A 26,721-nucleotide genomic window follows, 5' to 3' on the forward strand; every position below is an offset into this window, starting at 1 on the left:
GTCTTTTCTTTTTTTTGTGGGTTTACGACCACTTTAAGAAAATTGTATCTAGGAGTGTTTGTGAAAAAAAAACGCTTTTGCTCAAAAAAGCTCAAAAGAGCTTTAAGAAGCTCAAAGAAGCTCAATAAAAATGTGCACAAGAGCACAAAAAAGCACAAGCTTCTTCAAGCTGAAATAAAAGCTTACAGGTCTGTAAAAGCAACTTTTTTTTTTTTTAGCTGCAGTGTGCATGAGCTCTGAGTAATGGGAATAGTCTGTTTGGCCAAAACAAACTATTTAAAGGGAAATAAATTCTGGAGTTGGGTTTTAAAGCCATACCAGTCATATTCTTTCATACCTGTCTGTTTGTGTGTCACCTGTAAGCACTAATTCACTTATAACACAGTAGATGGCGCTGCTGTTCCAACTCTTGCCAGTGCTACAGTGGAATGAAATATGAAAGGGGATCATTACTACAATTGGTATTTGTGTTCTCTGCAGGTGATTTCAAATGTCTTCTTTGGAGGAAATCTCTCCACTGTCCTTCATTTCACAGTGACCCTCTTAGTTGTGTCTCTAACCACTGTTATATCTTTACTCTCTGACTGCCTCGGAATGGTATTGGAGCTTAATGTAAGTAGCTTATTACCTTGCATTTATAAAAGTAATGGTTTCTATTAGCATAACAATTAATTCATGTATTTCATTTCAGATGCTGAGAGTGTAGCCATATATATTTGAAATCTTGTAGATCCCCTCCAATGGTGGGCCTACACAGTCAAATAAAATGATCGCTCTAACCGATCAACCACATAAATTGAGCTAAAATCTATCACAGCAAACATAAATCAATCAATGTGACATACACATGTGCCCAAGTTTCGATCGCTCCCATACAGAAATCAGTTGTATCAAGTTAATTAGATGGAATCACAGGTCTCAAGCATGCTATTTGTTTTTCTCAATCGATGTTCAATTTGATCGTTTAGTCGAATCAGACATTGATTGTTAACTTTTCCCACATTGGCTTTTGTTTGTTTAAGATCAGTACAAGTCTATTCAAAGCATTTGCAAAGCTTTTAGCAAGCTTCAAGCAACTTTGTTGAAAAGTTTATTGAACTGTTCAGTCCCAGTTTGGGAATGTTATACATAGATCTTAAAGACAATCCAACATTATACATTGTTTTATAACACTTGGTTCCTTTCAAATCCTTCCCTTTGTTTCTTAGCAGGGTGGTTGGACAGGTTCCCCCAACCCTGTCCGACAACGCTGCTAGGAAGGAGACGGATTTGTGATTGACAGCTCCGGTCTCTGACATCAGAGGCCTGTCCGGAGCCCAGCGCTACCATTCACAAAAAAAGAAAAAAGATCATAGCCTGCATGCAATAACCACCAGGAGAGATTTATCTATTCATGGTTTTCCAATGGTCCATTCACAGGCTGAAGGAGAGAAAACATACAGTATGGCCAGCTTAAAAATGTGTGTATTTCATGGCTGCTTTTACATATACATAGCCTAGCCAATGTGAGTTTTCAGTTTTGTGAATGAACGGTCAGAAATGTCGGGCCGTGGTATGCATGGCACAGGTCCCAACATCGCTGATCGCTCATTCATAAAGAGTGAAGGCTAACACAGTGCTGCAGTGCTATGTGATCAACTGGCCAGGCTGTGCATGTGCACAAGCTGTCCGGATAGACACACAGAGCTCTGGGTGATCTGTCACTATTATGAATAATCAATACTGCTTGGTCATTCATAATACTAAAAGATGCACCAGAGCTGCAGCTCTGTGTAATTTATCTGCAGCTGCCTCAGGCAGATGCTTTACACAGAGCCAAATCTCTATGTGATCTTTTACTATCATGAATGAGCAAGCAGCACTAATTGTTCAATCATAATATTGACAAATCACTCAGCTTAGAGAGTGGGCAAGGCTCTGTGCTGTCTGTACCTTCCCCTACAGGAACGTCCATAATTAAGGCTTTAAAAGGGGATAGAGCTACAGCAAGCATATTTAGAGGTGTGTTTAAACTGATTGTAAAGTCTCATTTAAAAAACAAAAAACAAACATGTTATACTTACCACCTCTGTGCAGTTGGTTTTGCACAGAGTGGCCTGGATCCTTTTCTTCTTGGGTCCTTCTTTGCTGCTCCTGGCCCCTCCCTCCTATCAAGTGCCCCCCGCAGTCAGCAGCTTCCTATGGGGGCACTGGAGCCAAGTCATAGCTCCGTGTCCATTCAGACACGGACCCACGGCCCCGCCCCCTCTCTCCTCTGAATGGCTGACTAACTTTGATTGACAGCTGCTGCTATGTCTCAGCCAATCAGGAGGAGAGTCCCGGAAAGCTTAGACATTCGTGGACATCACTGGAGAGATATGGGGCTCAGGTAAGTAATTAGGGGGTGCAGGGGTGGCTGATACACACAGAAGGTTTTTTATCTTAATGCATAGAACTCCTTTAAAGAACAACAAGGCCATCTATCAGAATGGGACCAAGTGCTACAGTATATGCACTTGGTCACTTGCCCAGATAGCAAGTAATTGTGCTGTAAGTTTGAAAATGACTTCCTAAGCTATTGTTAGACTTGCCAGGCTTCACAAGTTTGTTGCACAATTGTAGCAAGTCTGCATTGTATGACTCCAGATCAACTTTCTTTGCAAACATTCTGCAAGTCTGCTGCAAGTTCTGGTTCACTTATGTTGTGCAATAGTCATCCCACCACAGGGGTCACTGTGGCTGAACTTTCATGCTGTAGACTTGCAGAGCTCTTGCTGTAGACTCACCACTGCAACTTTGCTCTTGCTAAAGACTTGCCATGCAAATTTGCTACAAATTGGAAAAGTGTCAACTAAAACTTGTGCTTCAAGTGCTCTGCTTGTGAACAACTTGCCAGTGAAAATGTGCAGCAGGTTAACAGACTTGCAATTCAACACTGCCACATTTTGTGGCAAGTTATCCTTGCTATCTGGGTGGGGAGTTGAATAAATAAATAATAATTATAGTTATTCTTTAAGGGGATTGCAGACTGTCACTTTAAATAAGCTGCTTGTAGGCTTCAGATAACTTTCAACAAGCTTTATGTAGTTCTGAAACTTACTGAAGCCTGCTAGCAACTTGTTTAAAGTAACACTCAGTCAGTGCTGACATTAAAGAGGTAGTAAAGTTGTTTTTTGGACTTGTACCTACAGATAAACCTATAACACATAATACAGAATACTTTATTAATCCCAAAGGGGAATTGGGAAATTGTTACGACACAGACACACTTAACAAAGACAACACAAGGTCACAACAATAGACTAAACAAGATGCAAAAACACAAAAAAAATGACCAATTTTGTTAATGAATGAATGAATGAATGACTTGTATAGCGCTACCTATGTGAACTGAATCGCCTCAGGGCGCTTTTTAACCTACCATCATGTCTTTGGAGTGTGGGAGGAAACCGGAGTACCCGGAGGAAACCCACACAGGCACAGGGAGAACATGCAAACTCCAGACAGGTAGTGCCGTGGTCGGGATTTGAACCAGCGACCCTATTGCTGCTAGGTGAGAGTGCTATCCACTACACCACTGTGCTGCCCTAATACACCAAATAACAAAATTAACCACTTGTCGACCACCTCACGACGATATATGTCGGCAGAATGGCACGGGCAGGCAGAATCATGATCTGTGATCTGCCTCCCCCCCCCCCCCCCGGTGCCCGAGGCGGTCGGCGTTTGTCCCCCGGCGATCGGAGGTGAGGGGGAGGCCATCCATTCGTGGCCCCCCCCTCGCGATCGCTCCCAGCCAATGGGATCATTCCTCTGCTGCTGTATGCTAAACAGCAGCAGAGGAAATGATGTCATCTCTCCTCGGCTCTGTATTTTCCTTTCCGGCGCCGAGGAGAGAAGACTGCAATGTGAGTGCACAACACACACACATACAGTAGAACATGCCAGGCACACAATACACCCCCCTTTACCCCCCGATCCCCCCCGGATCACCCCCCAATCACCCCTCCCCCCATCACACTGACACCAAGCAGTTTTATTTTTTTCTGATTACTGCATTGGTGTCAGTTTGTGACAGTTAGTGTGGTAGGGCAGTTAGTGTTAGCCCCCTTTAGGTCTAGGGTACCCCCCTAACCCCCCTAATAAAGTTTTAACCCCTTGATCACCCCCCCCGTCGCCAGTGTCACTAAGCGATCATTTTTCTGATCGCTGTATTAGTGTCACTGGTGACGCTAGTTAGGGAGGCAAATATTTAGGTTCGCCGTCAGTGTTTTATAGCGTCAGGGACCCCCATATACTATCAAATAAAGGTTTTAACCCCTTGATTGCCCCCTAGTTAACCTTTTCACCAGTGATCACCGTATAAGTGTTACGGGTGACGCTGGTTAGTTCGTTTAATTTTTATAGTGTCAGGGCACCCGCCGTTTATTACCGAATAAAGGTTTAGCCCCCTGATCGCTCGGCGGTGATATGCGTCGCCCCAGGCAGCGTCAGGTTAGCGCCAGTAGCGCTAACACCCACGCACGCAGCATACACCTCCCTTAGTGTTAGCGGGATCAGCCCAGATACCTGCTAGCACCTGCGTTTTGCCCCTCCGCCCGGCCCAGCCCACCCAAGTGCAGTATCGATCGATCACTGTCACTTACAAAACACTAAACGCATAACTGCAGCGTTCGCAGAGTCAGGCGTGATCCCTGCGATCGCTAACAATTTTTTTTGGTAGCATTTTGGTGAACTGGTAAGCACCAGCCCCAAGCAGCGTCAGGTTAGCGCCAGTACCGCTAACACCCACGCATGCACCGTACACCTCACTTAGTGGTATAGTATCTGAACGGATCAATATCTGATCCAATCAGATCTATACTAGCGTCCCCAGCAGTTTAGGGTTCCCAAAAACGCAGTGTTAGCGGGATAAGCCCAGATACCTGCTAGCACCTGCGTTTTGCCCCTCTGCCCGGCCCGGCCCAGCCCACCCAAGTGCAGTATCGATCGATCACTGTCACTTACAAAACACTAAACGCATAACTGCAGCGTTCGCTGAGTCAGGCCTGAATCCCTGCGATCGCTAACAGTTTTTTTGGTATCGTTTTGGTGAACTGGCAAGCACCAGCGGCCTAGTACACCCCGGTCGTAGTCAAACCAGCACTGCAGTAACACTTGGTGACGTGGCGAGTCCCATAAGTGTAGTTCAAGCTGGTGAGGTGGCAAGCACAAGTAGTGTCCCGCTGCCACCAAGAAGAAGACAAACAGGCCCGTCGTGCCCATAGTGCCCTTCCTGCTGCATTCGCCAATCCTAATTGGGAACCCACTGCTTCTGCAGCACCCGTACTTCCCCCATTCACATCCCCAACCAAATGCAGTTGGCTGCATGAAAGGCATTTTGTTTATGTCTTCCCGAGTACCCCTACCCAACGAACCCCCCCAAAAATATGTCGTGTCTGCAGCAAGCGCGGATATAGGCGTGACACCCTCTATTATTGTCCCTCCTGTCCTGACAATCCTGGTCTTTGCATTGGTGAATGTTTTGAACGCTACCATTCACTAGTTGAGTATTAGCGTAGGGTACAGCATTCCACAGACTAGGCACACTTTCACAGGGTCTCCCAAGATGCCATCGCATTTTGAGAGACCCGAACCTGGAACCGGTTATAGTTATAAAAGTTACAGTTACAAAAAAAAGTGTAAAAAAAAAAACACAAAAAAAAATATTAAATTAAAAAAAATAGTTGTCGTTTTATTGTTCTCTCTCTCTCTATTATCTTTCTATTGTTCTGCTCTTTTTTACTGTATTCTATTCTGCAATGTTTTATTGTTATTATGTTTTATCACATTTGCTTTTCAGCTATGCAATTTTTTATACTTTACCGTTTACTGTGCTTTATTGTTAACCATTTTTTTGTCTTCAGGTACGCCATTCATGACTTTCAGTGGTTATACCAGAATGATGCCTGCAGGTTTAGGTATCATCTTGGTATCATTCTTTTCAGCCAGCGGTCGGCTTTCATGTAAAAGCAATCCTAGTGGCTAATTAGCCTCTAGACTGCTTTTACAAGCAGTGGGAGGGAATGCCCCCCCCCACCGTCTTCCGTGTTTTTCTCTGGCTCTCCTGTCTCAACAGGGAACCTGAGAATGCAGCCGGTGATTCAGCCAGCTGACCATAGAGCTGATCAGAGACCAGAGTGGCTCCAAACATCTCTATGGCCTAAGAAACCGGAAGCTACGAGCATTTTATGACTTAGATTTCGCCAGATGTAAACAGCGTCATTGGGAAATTGGGAAAGCATTTTATCACACCGATCTTGGTGTGGTCAGATGCTTTGAGGGCAGAGGAGAGATCTAGGGTCTAATAGACCCCAATTTTTTCAAAAAAGAGTACCTGCCACTACCTGTTGCTATCATAGGGGATATTTACATTCCCTGAGATAACAATAAAAACGAACAAGCTAAAGCATGGTTGCTGATGGCGTGTATGTTTACTAAACATACACGCCATCAGCAACCATGCTTTAGCTTGTTCGTTCAGAAATCTGTAAAAAAAAGGCTCCATTAAGGATTTGGCGAGGCTCATCCTCTCCTTTTTGGGGGGCCTTTGTGGAGCTGCTTCTTGGCCCAATGGAAGCCACCATGTCTGTTAATTGGCGGTCATATATCTACTGATTCGTTTATTACATTATCTTCCTCTCCTTATACGAGAGTTTGATTTTGCACATTTCCTGCATAAAAATCTTTTTAAAGGTTGGATACTGAACACACCTAAAAAACTTTCTCCTCAATACGCCTCTGAAGAAGGGACACCTGTCCTGAAACATGTCAGGCTCATGGAGATAATATGTATTCAAAAGCTTAAAGAAATATATTATTAAAAATTTGTTGCACTGTATATAAGTATTTTGTACAGATCTATGTTTAGATAATCCTGTTTTTATGCTTTTTTAAGCATTTTTTCAATAAATAAATAGATTTTACTTATTCAACTGTCTTGTTCACCTGTAAACTCCCACTGTACCGGGGGGTACAAAGGTTCCCCCTTTTGTTGGGGTCCTTGCTTTCTTACAATATAATTTGGGATGTTGGCAACACTTTACTAAGGGGTACATATTGTTTTCCCCTTGTGGTTCACTATACTATATATATTTACTTTCAAATAAAGTGGGGTGACGTTTAATCCAGTCGCAGGTCTTTAGCTACTATATATATCTTTCTTATTTTGACTGCTGATGCAAATACTGCTGGCCAGGAATCTTAATCCAGCAATCAGCTTCCCTGCAAATACTCAAACAGCAAAGCCTTACTTTTAAGCTTCTCATTTCTAACTGAAGCCCTGATGAAGGAGGAGTTCCTTTGACCCCTGAAAAGTATTGGGTGTCTTTTAACACAATATCAATAAATAAATTTGGACTCTTATCTTTTGGTCTGGCGCTACTTCCATATATACACGTTTTTTTCTTTGTGACCTCAACTAGCAGAGGTATTCCACCACTGCTGTTAAAATAACCTGAAAGATAATTTTATTGTCCAGCATCTACCTGAAAAAGGAGATATTAGCTTTGGTTGCTCTGACCTTTACTTATTTTTTTCAGGGAGTTCTCAGTGCAACACCTCTTGTCTTCATCATCCCAACGGCCTGCTATTTAAAGTTGTCTGCGGATCAGTGGTATCATCCTAGTAACTTTGTGCCTTGCCTAATCTTCCTACTCGGGATAATAATAATGCCTGTAGGCTTTATTATGGCCATCTTTTATCCTCAAGAATGCAGTCATGGTAATGAGATGTTTTACTGTCTCAAAAACTCTACATCTCTCGGTACCCTATCATCCACCCCATACCCCGCCAATGTATCTGAAATAAAGTTATGATCATCTAGTAACTAAGTGCTTCTTTTATCACCATACAACACAGAATTGGATCCAATCCTCAATTACCACCACATACTGTATGTCCACAAACTGGGGGTCCATTTCCATCACCGGAGCATGTGAGCATACAACCCATGTAAGGTTGCCACCTCATCCCTTTAAAACTGAACACATATTAATTACACAGGTTCTGTGGCTGATTAAGGTAGTAATTAAACTCACTTAGTGCCTTACATGCACCAGAACCTGTGTGATTAATTACAGCGCCTTGAAAAAGTATACATACCGCTTGAAATATTCCACATTTTGTCATGTTACAACCAAAAACGTAAATGTGTTTTATTAGGATTTTATGTGATAGACCAACACAAAGTGGCACATAATTATGAAGTGGAAGGAAAATGATAAATGGTTTTCAAATTTATTTACAAATAAATATCTGAAAAGTGTGGCGTGCATTTGTATTCAGCCCCCTTTATTCTGATACCCCTAACTAAAATCTAGTGGAACCAATTGCCTTCAGAAGTCACCTAATTAGTTAATAGAGTCCACCTTTGTGTAATTTAATCTCAGTATAAATACAGCTGTTCTGTGAAGCCCACAGGGGTTTGTTAGAGAACCTTAGTGAACAAACAGCATAATGAAGGCCAAGGAACATACCAGACAGGTCAGGGATAAAGTTGTGGAGAATGTTCAAGCGGGGTTAGGTTATAAAAAAGCATTTTTCATACTACGGTATCTTCTTTTAGGACGGCCCCAGGGAAAGTATGAAAAAATTATCTGCACTGTGTACTTTAAAGGGATTGTAAAGCTTTGTTTAAAAAAAAAATAACAATAACAAACATGTCATACTTACCTCCACTGTGCAGTTGGTTTTGCACAGAGTGGCCCCGAACATCCTCTTCTGGGGTCCCTCAGCTGCGCTCCTGGCTCCTCCCCCATCGAGTGTCCACGTTGGAGAAGCTCCCTCCTACGGTGGACACCCGTGCGGGCGCGCTCCCGAGTCCTGCATCTGTGTCCATTCACAGAATGCAGGACTCGGCCCTGCCCCCCCGGCGCTGCGTCATTGGATTTGATTGACAGCAGCAGGAGCCAATGGCTGCTATCAAATTATCCAATCAGGACACAGGACACCAGCTAGAGCTGGTGTGCATGCTCCCGGCCGGCAAAGGTAAGTAAAAGGGGGGCGGGGGGGGGGGGGTGCAGCACCACAGGAGGTTTATCAATTAATTATGGCTACACATTCATCACATTATTACAGTACACAGCGTGCTAATTTTATTCATACTTTTGAGCACTACAGCCTGTCTAATCAATTCCAGTGACTATTCAGTCTCAGTACCAGGCCTACTGTCATGGGGACTGATTCACTAAAATATTTCTCCAGAGCCTCTCTCATCCTCTGGAACTCGCTACCTCAACCTGTCCGGCTATCCCCTACTCTTGCTACCTTCAGGTGATCCCTGAAAACTCATCTCTTCAGGGAAGCCTATCACATCTCCAACTAATCTTTTACCACTTCCATCAGCTCATTCCCCACAGTTACAACCTTTTGTACCACCTGCCCCACCCTATTAGATTGTAAGCAGGGCCTTCTTAATCCTCTTGTATTTTATTGTATAACGGTATTGTCTCCCTTTTATATTGTAAAGCACTGCGTAAACTTTTGGCGCTATATAAATCCTGTATAATAAACATAACAAATAATATTATATACAATATGTAAACTATAATGTATTATGGCTTCATATTAGTCATATATTATTAAAGTGCACAGAATTTTTTCATACCTCTAACATGGGATGGTCCCATTCCACAGGGAAAGTATGAAAAAAATGTCTGAACTTTATTAATGTATGATGAATGTGTAGCCATACTTTATTATTTATTATATTTTACTGTAATTAATTCCAGTGGCAGTGTCTGTCTAGGGCGGTCACTCAGATTGATTAGGCAGGTTCTGGCTTGGGACCTCTATTGCCACAGTAATCTAGCCTCGGTCTATACTTTATGTATGGCCCATACTTTGCATTGTCGGCTGTCCTCAGGGACAGATCCGATCCAGAGATCCCCATACTGTATGAGGATCTCTGGATCAGATCTGTCCTTGAGATCAGCTGACAATGGAATCATTGGCATTGATTTGGAACTGGCCTGCTAAGTGCTGAACAATAGTGTGTTGCTTGCTAGAATCTGGATGGGATTTGGGGAACATGGCAAGATACTGTGATCACTGCTGGCAATCGGATCGGGCAACCTGGCGACAGCACGACTGGATGGACGCCCGTTTCCCGGGGCTCCGATATCAGCGATGTCATTGTCGTCCCCAATTCACGGTCATACCAGCTCAACTACACCTGGGCAGCGGGCAGGGAGGATTCAGTGCAGCCGCGCCGCCCGGGGAGTTGCTTTCTCTGTCCGTCTGGGCTTCTGTATTAGAAGTGACACTGACAGTAGCAGTGACAGAAGGAAAAGCACAGGGCTAACGCCGGAGGTGGCGGAACACAGTTCCGCCATGTTCCGGCTAAAAAAAAAACCTACCTCCAGGACCTAGGACCCTCACCACCCTCGGGAAGGTGTCACCCCTATGGTGGGTATCACCCGGGTGCGGGCCGCACCCCCAAAGTGACGCCACTGGCTCTGCAAGTCACAGTGACCCCTGTGGTGGGATGACTATTGCACAACATAACTGAGCCAGAACTTGCAGCAGACTTGCAGAATGTTTGCAAAGAAAGTTGATCTGGAGTCATGTAATGTAGACTTGCTGCAATCGTGCAACAAACTTGTGAAGCCTGGCAAGTCTAGCGATAGCTTAGCAAGTCATTTTAAAACTTGCAGCACAATTGCTTGCTATCTGGGAACAGTTCAAAATAAAGTGTAGTCTTTTCCCTAACATACCTAGTCCCTAACCTAAGGCTTGTGGCTGCCCCTTCATACCTGCATAGGAATGAGTCCATTCATTTATAGTAATAGTAATGGTAGTATTCAGGATTGGAATCTTCAAGGAGGACTGCAGATCCCAGCAATCCCCCTAGGTAGCGGGAACACCGACCTCGACATGGCACTGGAAATCCAGACTCCGGCAATGGCAGTGAGGATGGACCGGTCTCTCCTGTTAGTAAGGGCCCCCTGAGTAAGAAAGAACCCTAGGGTCTGGGCCTCTATCCCTTTTATAGCACACAGGACTAGGAGGTTGGACCCATGAAAACTCACCAAGAAAAAACATGGTAAACATAATTAAGACTAACCTCCCCAACCGGGGCAGCGTTATAAACTATCTGCCTACATGTAAATAGCATGTGATGTTAAAGATACCCTGTCACCAGCCTGTTCATTTCAACAACAATCTTCCCATTAGATTATATGTGAATTTAAATATTTTTTTTTGCATGTTATTTCCCTGTAAATGCTGCCCTTGTATAGACATCCAAAAGCTCTAAGACTGCTGCTGGGTGCCGCCATCTTGGATGTGAAGTCAGCAGCCCCAGCACACACTTTACAGCATTTCCCTCACTCCTCCTCCAGGAGATACATAAAAGATTATGTATGGAGGTGGTGGGAGGGGCAGAGGAGCTTGGCCAGCACAGACATTTATTAGACACTCCCAGATAAGGAGCTAGCTATGGTGTGCAAGGAAGGAAGGGGCTGTGCTAGGGAAATGACTGCTGAAGTAATCACATTTTCTAGCATGAAAAATGCTGCAAGTAAGCTTGATTTGATCAATGAGGAAGTAGAAGTAGAAAACCTCTTTAATAGAGTATTTATCGATGGTTAGTTACTGGAACGTGATGGATATTTATTATGGCACACATACTGGTATCACCTGACACTGAGCCACTGAAGGGAAGACATTTGTTCACAACAATAGAGGCAGCTTAGATGTTTGATGTGAGGAAATTCCAGGCAGCAATGACCAATATATAGAGGAAGTGCAACAGGAAGAGGAAAGGAGCACCACTCTCTGAATAGATCTGTAATAATAAGCAAGGGCTGGCTAGGCATCGTATTTATCCATTCTTTCGTTGTAAAAACACCATTTAATACCTGGCACAATTAATTTTATTTCCATGAATTAATATCCTTTATTGTAAATTGTGTGAGTCATCGGCCAAAGCTTTGTGTTTATTTTTCTATGTTTCCAATTGTGTTGGAAAAATATTTTTCAGCAAAATTAGGTAGCTGACCTAGAAATGGTGTTTACTTTCCTGTCAGAACCTAATTATCTGTTATGTAATTTCTTACCAAGAAGCATACTTTCACATATGTAAACTCTAACAACTTTTCTCATTTGTTCCCTTTTGGACTGTTAACTTTACCATTGAATGCGTTCGGTTATACTATACAGTGGTACCTTGGATTAAGAGCATAATTCCTTCCAGAAGAATGCTTGTAATCCAAAGCACTAGTATATCAAAGCGAGTTTCCCCATAGGAGTCAATGGAAACGTAGATAATTTGTTCCACAGTGACTGTATGCAGTACCGCATGTGGCCAGAGGTGGGGGGGGGCGCTGGAGACACTTGGAGACCGCTCGGATGCACTCAGAGACACTTGGAATGTTTCCGAATGTCTCTGAGCGGCTACGAGTGTCACTGGCACCTCCACACCTCTGGGCAAATGCGGTACTGCACACCCCAGAGGCTTGAATCCTGCTCATCTTGCAAGGCGCTTGCAAACCGAATCAGGATTTAAAAAAAAAAAAAGCTTGTATTATGAGACGCACGTCAACCGCGTTACTCGCAATCCGAGATATTACTGTATCTGTTTGATAAGTGCAAAAATATCTGTTTATCCTGTCAGCAATCTCTTGCTGTCCTTGTGCACTTTGTTCTGTTATCCCAAACAATGTTATCAGAAAGTGTATTAAGACTACATAACACCTACCCCTGTGTTTTGGAGAAGAGGTGGGGGGGGGGGTGTTTTATGTAGTCCAAATATACTTCCTGCCTAAAGTTGGTCATAGATTAATCGAAATCCGACCAGTTCAGCAGGGTCCATCTTTGGCCATTTACGCTCGTGAGAAGTTAATCTAATGATCAACTTCTCACAAATGAGCTTGTTGGAAAATTTTTGTTCAATTAGCGCTGCTGCCAATCAGCTGCAGCCCTGATCAGTGTATTCTGACAGTGCAGGATTCCTCCTTCCACCTCGATTGTGCGGATTGGGGAATCCATTCAATTTTATTTCGATCGGCCCGCTGATCAAAAACAACTGACCCATGTATGCTGAGCTTTAGGGTGGCAATGCTGCTCCTCAATTAATACAGTGCAATGAATGAGCGTTGTCACTCAAGAATGTAAAGTGTGTTACAAGCAGTTTCACCAGGTGGGTATAAAGTAAAAAAACATAAAAAAAAGAAAAAACGTTTAACCACTTAAGGACCGAGCCTCTTTCTGACATTTGTTGTTTAACCACTTCAGCCCCGGAAGAATTTACCCCCTTCCTGACCAGAGCACTTTTCGCGATTCGGCACTGCGCCGCTTTAACTGACAATTGCGCAGTCATGCGACTTGACTCCCAAACAAAATTGACGTCCTTTTTTTCCCACAAATAGAGCTTTCTTTTGGTGGTATTTGATCGCCTCTGTGGTTTTTATTTTTTGCGCTATAAACAAAAATAGAGCGACAATTTTGAAAAAAAACGCATTATTTTTTAATTTTTGCTATAATAAATATCCCCCAAAAATATATAAAAAAAATTTTTTTCCTCAGTTTAGGCCGATACGTATTCTTCTACATATTTTTGGTAAAAAAAAAAAATCGCAATAAGCGATTAATGATCGGTTTGCGCAAAAGTTATAGCGTTTACAAAATAGGGGATAGTTTTATGGCATTTTCATTAATATATATATATTTTTTTTAAATGGCGGCGATCAGCAATTTTTATCGTGACTGTGACATTATGGAGGACACATCGGACATTTACACATTTTTGGGAACATTGTAATTTATACAGCAATCAGTGCTATAAAAATGCACTGATTCCTGTGTAAATGACACTGGCAGTGAAGGGGTTAACCACTAGGGGGCGGGGAGGTGTTAAATCAGTACTAGGGAGTGATTTCTAACTGTCAGGGGGATGGGCTGGTGTGTGACATCACTGATCTCTGCTCCGCCTCCGAAGACAGGGAGCAGAGATCGAGTGACACTGTCACTAGGCAGAACGGGGAGATGCTTGTTTACATCAGCATCTCCCCGTTCTTCCTCCCCGTGAGGCGATCGCGGGTATCCCCACGGCGATCGAGTCCACGGGACCCGCGACCCGACTCACGGAGCTTGCCGCGGGCGCGTGCACCCACTGGCTGCCTCTTGAAGGGAAACGTACAGGTACGTGATTTTGCCCATATGAGCACTTCTGCTGCAGTATATCTGCGTGAGGCGGTCGGCAAGCGATTAAAAACAAGTTTTTTTGCTAGAAAATTACTTAGAACCCCCAAACATTATACTTTTTTTTTCTAACACCCTAGAGAATAAAATGGTGGTCGTAATGTTTCGCCGAGTAAATTGATACCCAACATGTCACGGTTCAAAATTGCATTTGCTTGTGGAATGGCGACAAACTTTTACCCTTAAAAATCTCCATAGGCGACGTTTAAAAATTCTACAGGTTGCATGTTTTGAGTTACAGAGGAGGTCTAAAGCTAGAATTATTGCTCTCGCTCTACCGATCGTGGTGATACCTCACATGTGTAGTTTTGAACACCGTTTTCATATGCAGGCGCTACTCACGTATGCATTCGCTTCTGCACGCGAGCTCGGTGGGACGGTGCGTGTTTACATTTTTTTTTTCTTATTTATTTTACCTTTTATTTTTACACTGCTCTTTAAACAAAAAATAAAAATTGTGTCACTTTTATTCCTATTACAAGGAATGTAAAAATCCTTTGTAATAGAAAAAAAGCATGACAGGACCTCTTAAATATGAGATCTGGGGTCAAAAAGACCTCAGATCTCATATTTACACTAAAATGCAATAAAAAAAAATAAAAATAAAATTTTGTCATTTGAAAAAAAAAAGTTTAAAAAATGGCCCTTTAGGAGCTATGGGCGGAAGTAACGTTTTGACGTCGCTTCCACCTGCAATGGTATGGAGATGGGTGGGGGCCATCTTCCCCTCACTCGTCTCCATGCCTAGCTGGAAGAAGGATCTGATCGCCTCCGCTGCTGCCGACGGCTCTGGTAAGCGGCAGAGGGCCCCTCTCCCGCCGCTGATAAAAGTGATCTCAACCGCAGAGACCACTATTATTGGAAACTGGACCGCCCGCCGAAGTAGAGGATACTAGGGTTATGGTAGCTAGCTGCTGACATAACAAAGATACTCCTCTTCAAAGTTAGGACGTATATCAGCGTGCGGCAGTCCGGAAGTGGTTAAAGAAGAAGTACAGCCAAAGCTTGTTTGGCTGTACCTCTCCTATGGATCACAGGAGTGCAGTTTGTTCTAGACTCCTGTGACCCATTTACAGCAGACAGCCCGTCGTCAGCTGTCACAGAGCCCCATATGGTCGGGATCTGCCCACAACCCTGGACTGGCACCTGGCTCAGCCGCTCCCACCCCCTGCACAGCCCAGCTCTCCAATGAGCTTGTGGAGAGGGGGCAGAGCAGACAGCGGTGACTAATAGTCACCAAGTCTGAGAACTGAGCAATCAGTTGTGTTTGATCGCTCGGTTCTCAGCCTGAGAGCCGGCGGGGACCAATGCTGCATCCACCTAGGTATGTATAATTCTTAAAAAAAAAAAAGCCAGAACTTCTCTTTTAGGGACTAGTAAGCTGACGTATACTACATTTTTGTTCTTGGGTTTGGATACGCTTTAATCTCCCTCTCAATGGCAATTCCTTTAATGATACAGACTACTAATTGTTCAAAACTATATACACATTCATTTTATCCTAATTGTTTGCCAGATATTATTACTGCCTGTTCAAAGCAGCATGTAGTCAGACAGCGCTGGTCTGCTGTGGTTCCAGTTACAACCTTTTTGGGATGGCAGTTTTTCAAAAATGTCTGTTTATATTATCTTGATACCAAGCCTACTTTTGTTGCTCAGTGAATAAGGTACTAATAAACACTAATCAGAAAACTCTGGGTTGGGTGAAAAAAATTACCTTTGCAGGTAGGCCCTCCTGTCCCGCAGGGTAAAAGGTAAGTTCACATTTAGCAATGGGTGTAACATGCAATGTTGCATGTTACACCCATATTTTGGGCGAAAACATGTAACACGTTTCTATAAACCCACGTCATTCATTCACAGCGACTTGTAAATTAATAAGTCCCATCTTCCACCGCAGATGTAGTTCTCAATGGACCAATGATTAGTGTCCTCCTTGTCCACTGCCATTTCCTGCCACTCTGATACTGACAGCCCATACATTGGTATGGGCGGAAATCTGTAAGAAGTGCCTGCAGGAGCCTGACATTGCACCTTGCGATCCACAGAATGCAGGTGCGTTGCTCCGCAGGGTCCCGAGGGAAAAAAAATGCATTTTTAAACAAAGTTGACCTTAGCCTTTAAATGCCTATTTGTCTATGGGCAGAGGAATAAGCAGCTATTTTTGTTGTACTCCAGCTCTTCTGCTCGCTCTGATGCTCCGGGATGTGGACCGACCCTCAACTTCCTAATGGTATAATGCAGGATTACTGCAGGACTACTGGTCTTGCATTGTACATGATATCGATGGAATGCCTGCAACCCACAGAACGGCAAAGGGAAGCAGCTTCAGGGGACGGGTCTTCAGTAGTCTCTTAAAGAGATTGTCAGGAAAAAAAATACTGTAACCTATGGACACCTTGAGGTACAAGCACATACCTACAGCAGCCTCAGAAAGCATGTTGTAAACCCTTATGCCGTGTACACACGGGCGGACTTTTCAGCAACAAAGGTCCAGACGGTCTTTCCGACGGACTTTCGACTGAGTTACGATGGACTTTCTAACGAACGGACTTGCCTACACACGATCACACCAAAGTCCGACGGATTCGTACGTGATGACGTACGACTGGACTAAAATAAGGAAGTTGATAGCCAGTAGCCAATAGCTGCCCTAGGTTTTTGTCCATCGGACTAGCTTACAGGCGAGCAGATTTTTCGACTGAACTCAAGTCCGTCAGAAAGATTTGAAGCATGGTCCAAATCTAAAGTCTGTCAGATTTTCGACAGAAAAAGTCCGCTGTAGGTCTGATGGAGCCCACACATGGTCAAATTGGATTCGTTCCGTCGGACCAGTCTGGTCGAAAAGTCCGCCCGTGTGTACACGGCATTACATATACCCAGTGAAGTGACTGATCCCAGGTGATAAACAGAGATGTAAAAAATCCTCCTATATAAGTCTTACCTGTTTATTTACAGTCTTCTCTCCTGTCTGAGCTTTCAGAAAACAGGAGGTGGAGAAATGAAATTACACTCAGTTACAGAGCTCTAAGAAACAATTGGAGAGAAGGGACACACACCCCTTCACACAGGAACGGAGCGGAGGCTGTCAATCAGCTGGAGATCCCTCCCCTGTCACCATTTTTCTTTTGGCAGAAGTGATTCATGCTGATAGCAGAGGAATGAAACAGCAAACAGAAATGACACTTAGTGCTCTGGATTGAGACAAGCCCACACTATAGAAGCATATGCTTTGTTCATATTTCATGTCTGAGGTTTATAACCACTTTAAGGTCAAACCCCAGGTCATTCTGAGGGACAAGCTCTGACACTTCCATGATGATGCAGAAGCTTGGTTGGACCACCTCTTGTGCACTCCTATTGGGCAGTAAAGCAGCCCATCATAGTAATGGGCTAATTGGTTTGTGTGGGGGGTGCAAGGTAGCAGCAAGCCTTGACACTTCCCAAAGTGTCTGAGTTTTGCTATTCAAAACAGTCCAGTATTTGCCCACAACTGCAGGATTTTCAAGGTTCTTTCGGGTACGTTCTGACACCTCTAGCTCTCCGTACTCTGTATATGAAGCAGTTTTTTTCTAGCCAGTTCAGTACAAAAAAAAGATTTCGGGTTTCTGGAAATCTTTGCTTGTGGAATGCGGTGGAATGGAATGTGTCCTTATGCAGGTCAGGTACCTGTGGCAGCTGGAATGTAATAACCAGCAGGGAAATGATTATCTCTTAAGAGTTGGATTAACCACTTGGCAGGAGTACAGAACAGAAGAAACTACAGTGAAATCAATGAGCCAGGTCATTATTATTTGTCCTGTAGTTGAATTATTATTTGTCCAGTGTCAGCCTACTCCACAATAAAAAGGAGAAATGTGGGCAGATATGCAGTTGTAATCGACTTATTATAGTGGTTCTAAAGCCTAAACATTTTTTTCCTTAATGCATTTCCTGCATTAAGGGAAAAAAATGTTTAGATAGTAGTATCACCTCCTCACTCCCCTTATACTCACTCAATCCATCCTTGTGCTGGGCTGCAGTCTTCTCTCCTCTCTCCCTCTTCACACAGGGGCTGGCAGACAGCAACAGGAGCAAATTCTGTGAGGAAGGAGTGGGGGGAGCCACGCTGTCTGTGTCTATGGACGCAGGCACCACGGCTCAGTATCGAGCCTACAGGTGTGACATGCTTTACTGATTGTCATCAGTCTGCTGCAGGCTGGAGAAAGCAATTCCTCAGTCACCTCTTCCCCAGTGATCTGTCTACAGCATTGTAATGCCTGTTATACACAATGAGATTATCGAACAAATGATCGACCATTTTTTTTCCCCATGCTAATCTTATATCGAAAATGAAGAGGTTACTAAAGTTACGAAAATTCTCGTATTTGTATTGCATTTTTGGACAAAAATTGTACTAATTAAACAAAAATCCTACGATCTGGTATCGTACGAAATTTTTTTTAGTGTTCGTCCCTTCGGATAACATCGGATGAACTGTTGCGATCGGCTTTCAGAACTAACTGTACTAACTGTACTATCAGATTATTGTATGATCACTTCAAAAGTGGTATTTTTTCGTACGATTTTCTGATCGTGTGTACGGACCTTAACAAGTCACATGGGGAGAGGCTATAGCAGAGGCTGATCTGCGAAGGACATTTGTGAACACAAAACAAGAACTGCACAGGCATTAGGATTTACAAAACGATGTAATTTCCAAGCCAGCTTCCCAGTCCAGGAAGTAGATGCTGACTCTGATGTCTGAACAAAGATGTCTTCTGAAGAGCCATGTAGATGAATGTATTGTCAGGTGGAGTACTGTGATCTCTGTGAGAAAATAAATAATACCTGGAAGTGGTACACATACACATTACCTAGCATACAGTAACATATAGCTATATATATATATATATATATATATATATATATATAATATATATATATATGTGTGTGTGTGTGTATATAGCATCTCACAAAAGTGAGAACACCCCTCACATTTTTGTAAATATTTTATTATATCTTTTCATGTGACAACACTGAAGAAATTACACTTTGCTCCAATGTAAAGTAGTGAGTGTACAGCTTGTATAACAGTGTAAATTTGCTGTCCCCTCAAAATAACTCAACACACAGCCATTAATGTCTAAACCGCTGGCAACAAAAGTGAGTACACCCCTAAGTGAAAATGTCTAAATTGGGCCCAATTAGCCATTTTCCCTCCCCGATGTCATGTGACTCGTTAGTTCTTACAAGGTTTCAGGTGTGAATGGGGAGCAGGTGTGTTAAATTTGGTGTTATCGCTCTCACTCTCTCATACTGGTCACTGGAAATTCAACATGGCACCTCATGGCAAAGAACTCTCTGAGGATCTGAAAAAAAACAATGTTGCTCTACATAAAGATGGCCTAGGCTAGAAGAAGATTGCCAAGAACCTGAAACTGAGCTGCAGCATGGTGGCCAAGACCATAGAGCAGTTTAACAGGACAGGTTCTACTCAGAACAGGCCTCGCCATGGTCGATCAAAGATGTTGAGTGCACATGCTCAGCATCATACCCAGAGGTTGTCTTTGGGAAATAGACATATGAGTGCTGCCAGCATTGCTGCAGAGGTTGAAGGGGTGGGGGGTCAGCCTGTCAGTGCTCAGACCATACGCCGCACACTGCATCATATTGTTCTGCATGGCTGTTATCTCAGAAGGAAGCCTCTTCTAAAGATGATGCACGAGAAAACCAGCAAACAGTTTGCTGAAGACAAGCAGACTAAGGACATGGATTACTGGAACCATGTCCTGTGGTCTGATGAGACCAAGATAAACTTATTTGGTTCAGATGGTGTCAAGCGTGTGTGGAAGCAACCAGGTGAGAAGTACAAAGATAAGTGTGTCTTGCCTACAGTCAAGCATGGTGGTGGGAGTGTCATGGTCTAGGGCTCCATGAATGCTGCCAGTGTTCTGTTGAGAAGTGCCCCCTATCGAATAGTGCCTGGTATGTACTGCGCATGCGCAGTATGGAACAGCACAACAGCTGATTTGCCGATCAGCTGGGCTGACGTAACCAGGGCGCATGCACACATCATAGGAGGTATCTCTCGATGGGAGATACAATTTCACAGGCACAATTTAAAACTATACAAACAGCGGGGGAGACCGTCGTTCTCAGATATCATCATCATCTGTGCTGCTGCACACCACTGTCATTGTCACTGTGAGAGTCAGTTTCATATGTGTGTGCGCCCATTCTAATTTCTTGTCCTCCTGAATCCTGTCCCTGAGCTACTTATTATATCAAAAATAAAATATGAAATATGTTTTTTGCCTTAATATTGACCTTAAGGGTCGGTTCACACTGGGACGACTTGGGATCCGACTTGTACACCCTCAAGTCGCCCCAGAAAGAGATTCACATAAGTGAATGGGAGCGTCTTAGAGCCCTTGCACACAGGGGCGGGGGGCGGCGTCGGCGGTAAAACGCCGCTATTATTAGCGGCATTTTACCGTCGGTATGCGGCCACTAGCGGGGCGGTTTTACCCCCCCGCTGGCGGCCGAGAAAGGGTTAAATACCACCGCAAAGCGCCTCTGTAGAGGCGCATTGCCGGCGGTATAGCCGCGCCGTCCCATTGATTTCAATGGGCAGGAGCGGTAAAGGAGCGGTATACACACCGCTCCTTCACCGCTCCGAAGATGCTGCTGGCAGGACTTTTTTTACCGTCCTGCCAGCGCATCGCTCCAGTGTGCAAGCCCTCGGGGCTTGCACACTGGAATGACAGCAGCGGCACTTTCGGGGCGGTTTGCAGGCGCTATTATCCGACTTCAGCCTATTGACTATCATTGAAGTCGGATCAAAGTCGGATCGCCGTCTCGCATGATCCGACTTCGGCATGCGACTTGTGCTCAGATGATCTTGAGGGGGAACTCCGCGCCAAATTTTAAATAAAAATCCGGCATGGGTTCCCCCTCCAAGAGCATACCAGGCCCTTGGGTCTGGTATGGACCTTGAGGGGAACCCCCTACGCCGAAAAAACGGCGTGGGGGGTCCCCCAATCCATACCAGACCCTTATCCGAGCACGCAGCCCGGCCGGACAGGAATGGGGGTGGGGGACGAGCAAGCGCCCCCCCCATCCTGAACCGTACCAGGCCGCATGACCTCAACATGGGGGGGTTGGTGCCTTGGGGGAGGGGGGCGCGCTGCGCCCCCCCCACCCCAAAGCACCTTGTCCCCATGTTGATGAGGACAAGGGCCTCTTCCCGACAACCCTGGCCGTTGGTTGTCGGGGTCTGTGGGCTTATCGGAATCCAGGAGCCCCCTTTAATAAGAGGGCCCCCAGATCCCGGCCCCCCACCCTATGTGAATGAGTATGGGGTACATCGAACCCCTACCCATTCACCTAGGGAAAGTGTCAATTTAAAAAAAAACACTACACAGATTTTTAAAGTAATTCATTAGACAGCTCCGGGGGTCTTCTTTCGACTTCGGGGGTCTCTCCGGTTCTTCTCCGCGCTCTCCGGATCTTCTGCCGGGCTCCTCCGCTATTTTCTGCTCTTTTGCCGCTCTTTTGCTATAGCGAAGGAGCCCGGTCTTCAATCTTCTGCCTTCTGCCCTCTTCTCCTGATGTTGACACGACGCTCTCTGGGGCTGGAATGCACTCTGAGCGCTCCGCTCTGACTTATATAGGTGGTGACCACGCCCCCTTATGCCGTCACAGTCCCTGGGCATGCTGGGACTGTGACGTTTTGGGGGCGTGGTCATCACCCAATGACCACGCCCCCTTATGCAGTCATAGTCCCAGCATGCCCAGGGACTGTGACGGCATAAGGGGGCGGGGTCACCGCCTATATAAGTCAGAGCAGAGCGCACAGAGAGCATTCTAGCCGGAGAGAGTGTCGTGTCAACATCAGAAGAAGAGAAGAGGGCAGAAGACGGAAGACCGGGCTCCTCTGCTTTAGCAAAAGAGCGGCAGAAGAGAGCGGAGGAGCCCGGAGGAAGATCCGGAGAGCGTGGAGAAGAACCGGAGAGACCACCGAAGTCGGAAGAAGACCCCCGGAGCTGTCTAATAAAATACTTTAAAAATCTCAGTAGTGTTTTTTTTTAAATTGACACTTTTTCCCTAGGTGAATGGGTAGGGGTACGATGTACCCCATACTCATTCACATAGGGTGGGGGGCCGGGATCTGGGGGCCCCCTTATTAAAGGGGGCTCCCGGATTCCGATAAGCCCTCCGCCCGCAGACCCCGACAACCAACGGCCAGGGTTGTCGGGAAGAGGCCCTTGTCCTCATCAACATGGGGACAAGGTGCTGTGGGGGGGGCCGCAGAGCGCCCCCTCCCCCAAGGCACCAACCCCCCATGTTGAGGGCATGCGGCCTGGTACGGTTCAGGAGGGGGGGGGGGCGCTCGCTCGTCCCCACCCCCATTCCTGTCCGGCCGGGCTGCGTGCTCGGATAAGGGTCTGGTATGGATTGGGGGGGACCCCCCACGCCGTTTTTTCGGCGTAGGGGGTTCCCCTCAAGGTCCATACCAGACCCAAGGGCCCAGTATGCTCCTGGAGGGGGAACCCATGCCGGTTTTTTATTTAAAATTTGGCGCAGAGTTCCTCCTAAAGATTCATACCAAACACAGTGGCGGGGATCCAAGACGGATCCCCGTTCATTGAAAGTCGGACACATGTCGCAGGGCAAAGTCGGATCCAAAGTAGGACGGCTGTCGTGTTGCCCCACCATGCTAATTGCATATTTTATTTGTTTGTAGCCTAAATACTGAAATTTGCACTTAACCACTTAAGGACCAGCCTCGTTTTGGATTTTAGGTGTTTACATGTTTAAAACAGGTTTTTCTGCTAGAAAATTACTTAGAACCCCCAAACATTATATATGGTTTTTCTTCTAACACCCTAGAGAATACAATGTCATTGCAATACTTTTTTTTGCACCGTATTTGCGCAGCGGTCTTATAAGCGCACTTTTTTTGGAAAAAATTCACTTTTTTGAATAAAAAAATAAAACAACAGTAAAGTTATCCCAATTTTTTTTTATATTGTGAAATATAATGTTACGCCAAGTAAATTGATACCCAACATGTCATGCTTGAAAATTGCGCCCGCTCGTGGAATGGCTTCAAACTTTTACCCTCAAAAATCTCCATAGGCGACGTTTAAAAAATTCTACAGGTTGCATATTTTGTGCTACAGAGGAGGTCTAGGGCTAGAATTATTGCTCTCGCTCTACCGGTCGCTGTGATACCTCACATGTGTGGTTTGACCACCGTTTTCATATGTGGGCGCTACTCGCATATGCGTTCGCTTCTGCGCGCGAGCTCGTCGGGACAGGGGGGTTTTAAAATTTTTTTTTTTTATTTTTATTATTTATTTTATAATATTTTATTAATTTTTTCACTGTTTAAAAAAAAAAAAAAATGGGTCACTTTTATTCCTATTACAAGGAATGTAAACATCCCTTGTAATAGAAAAAAGCATGGCAGGACCTCTTAAATATGAGATCTGGGGTCAAAAAGACCTCAGATCTCATATTTACACTAAAATGCAATAAAAAAAAATAAAAAATAAAAAAGTCATTTAGAAAAATGACATTTGAAAAAATATGCCTTTAAGAGGCGTGGACGGAAGTGACGTTTTGACGTCGCTTCCGCCCAGCAGTGTCATGGAGACGAGTGAGCGCCATCTTGGCCTCACTCGTCTCCAGACACACCAGAGAACAGGACGCGATCGCCTCCGCCGCTACCGACGGCTCCGGTAAGCGGCGGAGGGCAACGGATCGCGGCGGGAGGGGGGGGCCCCTCTCCCGCCACCGATAAAAGTGATCTCGCGGCGAATCCGCCGCAGGGACCACTTTTATCTGAAAGCCGGCCGCCGCACGAAAACGGGGATACCGGGGTTATGGCAGCTAGCTGCTGCCATAACAACGATATCCCCGTTCAAAATTAGGACGTACATAGTCGTGCGGCGGTCGGGAAGTGGTTAAAACCGTAATTATGTCACTTTTGGAAAAGCCAGTAAAAATTGGCTGTGCCAGTAAATTTTGGGTGTTGTGTCAGTAAATTTCAATCTGGTAGGTTGGCAGCACTGGTGGGGCTGCACATGCACTGCTTGTTTAAGTTCTAGGGGAAAGTAAAAGCGCTTTTACTTACCCGATCCTCCACTCCCCCACTAGACGACGCTCGCTGTCCAATTCAGGGCTATTGACATATATGCAGCTTCACACATCTCCCATAATGCAGTGAAAAATTGCACATGATTTTTTAAATAGACCTGGCATTTTCTATTAAATTTCTATTGCATTTTTGATTATTATGGATCATTTTCTACCCTTGTAAATCCTCTTGAGCCAAACACAAGATATGATACAGTATAGTTAATATAGTGATTGATAAGTTCTTATCAGGCATTCTGTTACCCTGAGCGGGATTACATACAATGCACACACTGAAATCTGAACACACTCTTTTCCAGCCAGTCGGGTGTCAGAACTTTCATTGTGATTCTCAACACCTTGACTTTACCCAGCATGGCACTGCCCTACAACTGCTACAACTACCAATGTAATAGAAAAACATGTCCTAGGAGGTCTCATGGGAATAGACATCTTACTTCATCCAGTATATTTTTATTTGCCTAATTAACACCTTTATATATTAAGGGATATTCTGCACCCAACTTACCCTGGAAACTCTAAACAGTTTGTTGTTAGCTATGCTGCTTTAGGGAATATGTTTTTCTCTTTAATTAATAGCTGGGGAAATCAGCAAAATTATTTCCACTTTTTAGTTACTGCATTCAATAATAATACTAATAATAATTAAACTACTGTATACCTATTTAACAACAGTCTGGAGCACATGCTATATAGATTATATCTGATTCTCAGGACAGCTAGCCATGCTGGGGTAAATGCCGATTGCTTCTTTTGGAATGTGAAAGTATGTGCGTGCCTGGATAATGGTTTATGCACAAGCAATCAGCATTTAGCAGAGCGTGGCCACTTAGAGTAATTCTTTTGTACTGACGGTTGTACACATGTAGGTGGGGTGCAGCGTGGTGTGGCTGCACCTTGCTTTGTGCACTGGTGGGCAGTCATGTTGGAACAGGAAGGGGCCATCCTTAAACTGTCCCCCCAAAGTTGGGAGCATTAAAAATTGTCCAAAATGTCTTGGTATGCTGACATCTTAAGATTTCCCTTTACTAGAACTAAGGGGCCAAGCCCAACCCCTGAAAAACAACCCCACACTAATCCCCCCTCCACCAAATGATTTGGACCAGTACACAAAGCAAGGTCCATAAAGACATGGATGAGCGAGTCTGGAGTGGAGGAGTCCTGACCTCAACCCGATAGAAAACTTTTGGGATGAACTAGAGCGGAGACTGTGAGCCAGGCCTTCTCGTCCACATCAGTGCCTGACCTCACAAATGCATTTCTGGAAGAATGTTCTAACATTCCCATAGACATACTCCTAAACCTTGTGGACAGCCTTCCCAGAAGAGTTGAAGCTCTTATAGCTGCAAAGGATGGGCCATCTCAATATTAAACCCTATAGACTAATGCCCCGTACACACTGTCGGACTTTGTTCGGACATTCCGACAACAAAATCCTAGGATTTTTTCCGACGGATGTTGGCTCAAACTTGTCTTGCATACACACGGTCACACAAAGTTGTCGGAAAATCCGATCGTTCTAAACGCGGTGACGTAAAACACGTACGTCGGGACTATAAACGGGGCAGTAGCCAATAGCTTTCATCTCTTTATTTATTCTGAGCATGCGTGGCACTTTGTCCGTCGGATTTGTGTACACATGATCGGAATTTCCGACAACAGATTTTGTTGTTGGAAAAATTTATATCCTGCTCTCAAACTTTGTGTGTCGGAAAATCAGATGGAAAATGTGTGATGGAGCCTACACACAGTCGGAATTTCCGACAACAAGGTCCTATCGCACATTTTCCGTCAGAAAATCCGACCGTGTGTACGGGGCATAAGACTGAGATAGGATGTCATTAAAGGTCATATGCGTGTAAAGGCAGGCGTCCCAATACTTTTGGTAATATAATGTAGCTGGGAAGAAAAAGGATAGTAAGCACGTGCTGCCCTTGTCAGATGGCATTAAAGTTGTTGCTTTGCCCTGTATGTTAACGCTCATATGAGATTGTAGTGACTACGTTTATATACAATTTAAGGTTTGCCTAAGGCCCCTTTCGCACTTATACGACTTGTCCCACGATTTTGTACTGCAAAATCGTATGACAAGTCATTCTCCATGATTTTCAATGACTACTATTCATATTGGCACGACTTTAAGTCGTGCCGACTTGAAAGTAGTCCCTGCACTACTTTGGTCCAACTTCTATGCGAGTTGTACTCCATAGACCTCAATGTTAAACCCTGAAGTAGCATGGAAGTCGTGCCTGAATAATATAGACACGACTTCAGTACGACTTTGTAAGCACAAGCCTGGCCTCGCTATTCGGGAAAGGAAAACTTTTCTTTCCTTTCCCGATGAGCGACAGGCAG

At 44.5% G+C, this 26,721-nt stretch overlaps 1 protein-coding gene across 2 annotated transcripts in view; it reads left to right on the forward strand.

Moving 5' to 3' along the window:
• SLC38A11 (solute carrier family 38 member 11) overlaps nucleotides 1-8,091 on the forward strand; it is a 68,345-nt gene extending 60,254 nt beyond the window's left edge. For both annotated transcript variants that reach the window (XM_073634972.1, XM_073634973.1), the window contains 2 exons: nucleotides 481-612; nucleotides 7,560-8,091. In XM_073634972.1, the coding sequence (XP_073491073.1) occupies nucleotides 481-612; nucleotides 7,560-7,835 (408 nt within the window). In that variant the 3' untranslated portion in view covers nucleotides 7,836-8,091. The remainder of the gene's footprint in view (nucleotides 1-480; nucleotides 613-7,559) is intronic.
• The last annotated feature ends 18,630 nt before the right edge of the window (nucleotides 8,092-26,721 follow it).

This window comes from Aquarana catesbeiana, linkage group LG06 (assembly GCF_042186555.1).
Source record: "Aquarana catesbeiana isolate 2022-GZ linkage group LG06, ASM4218655v1, whole genome shotgun sequence".
NCBI classification, from domain to species: domain Eukaryota; kingdom Metazoa; phylum Chordata; class Amphibia; order Anura; family Ranidae; genus Aquarana; species Aquarana catesbeiana.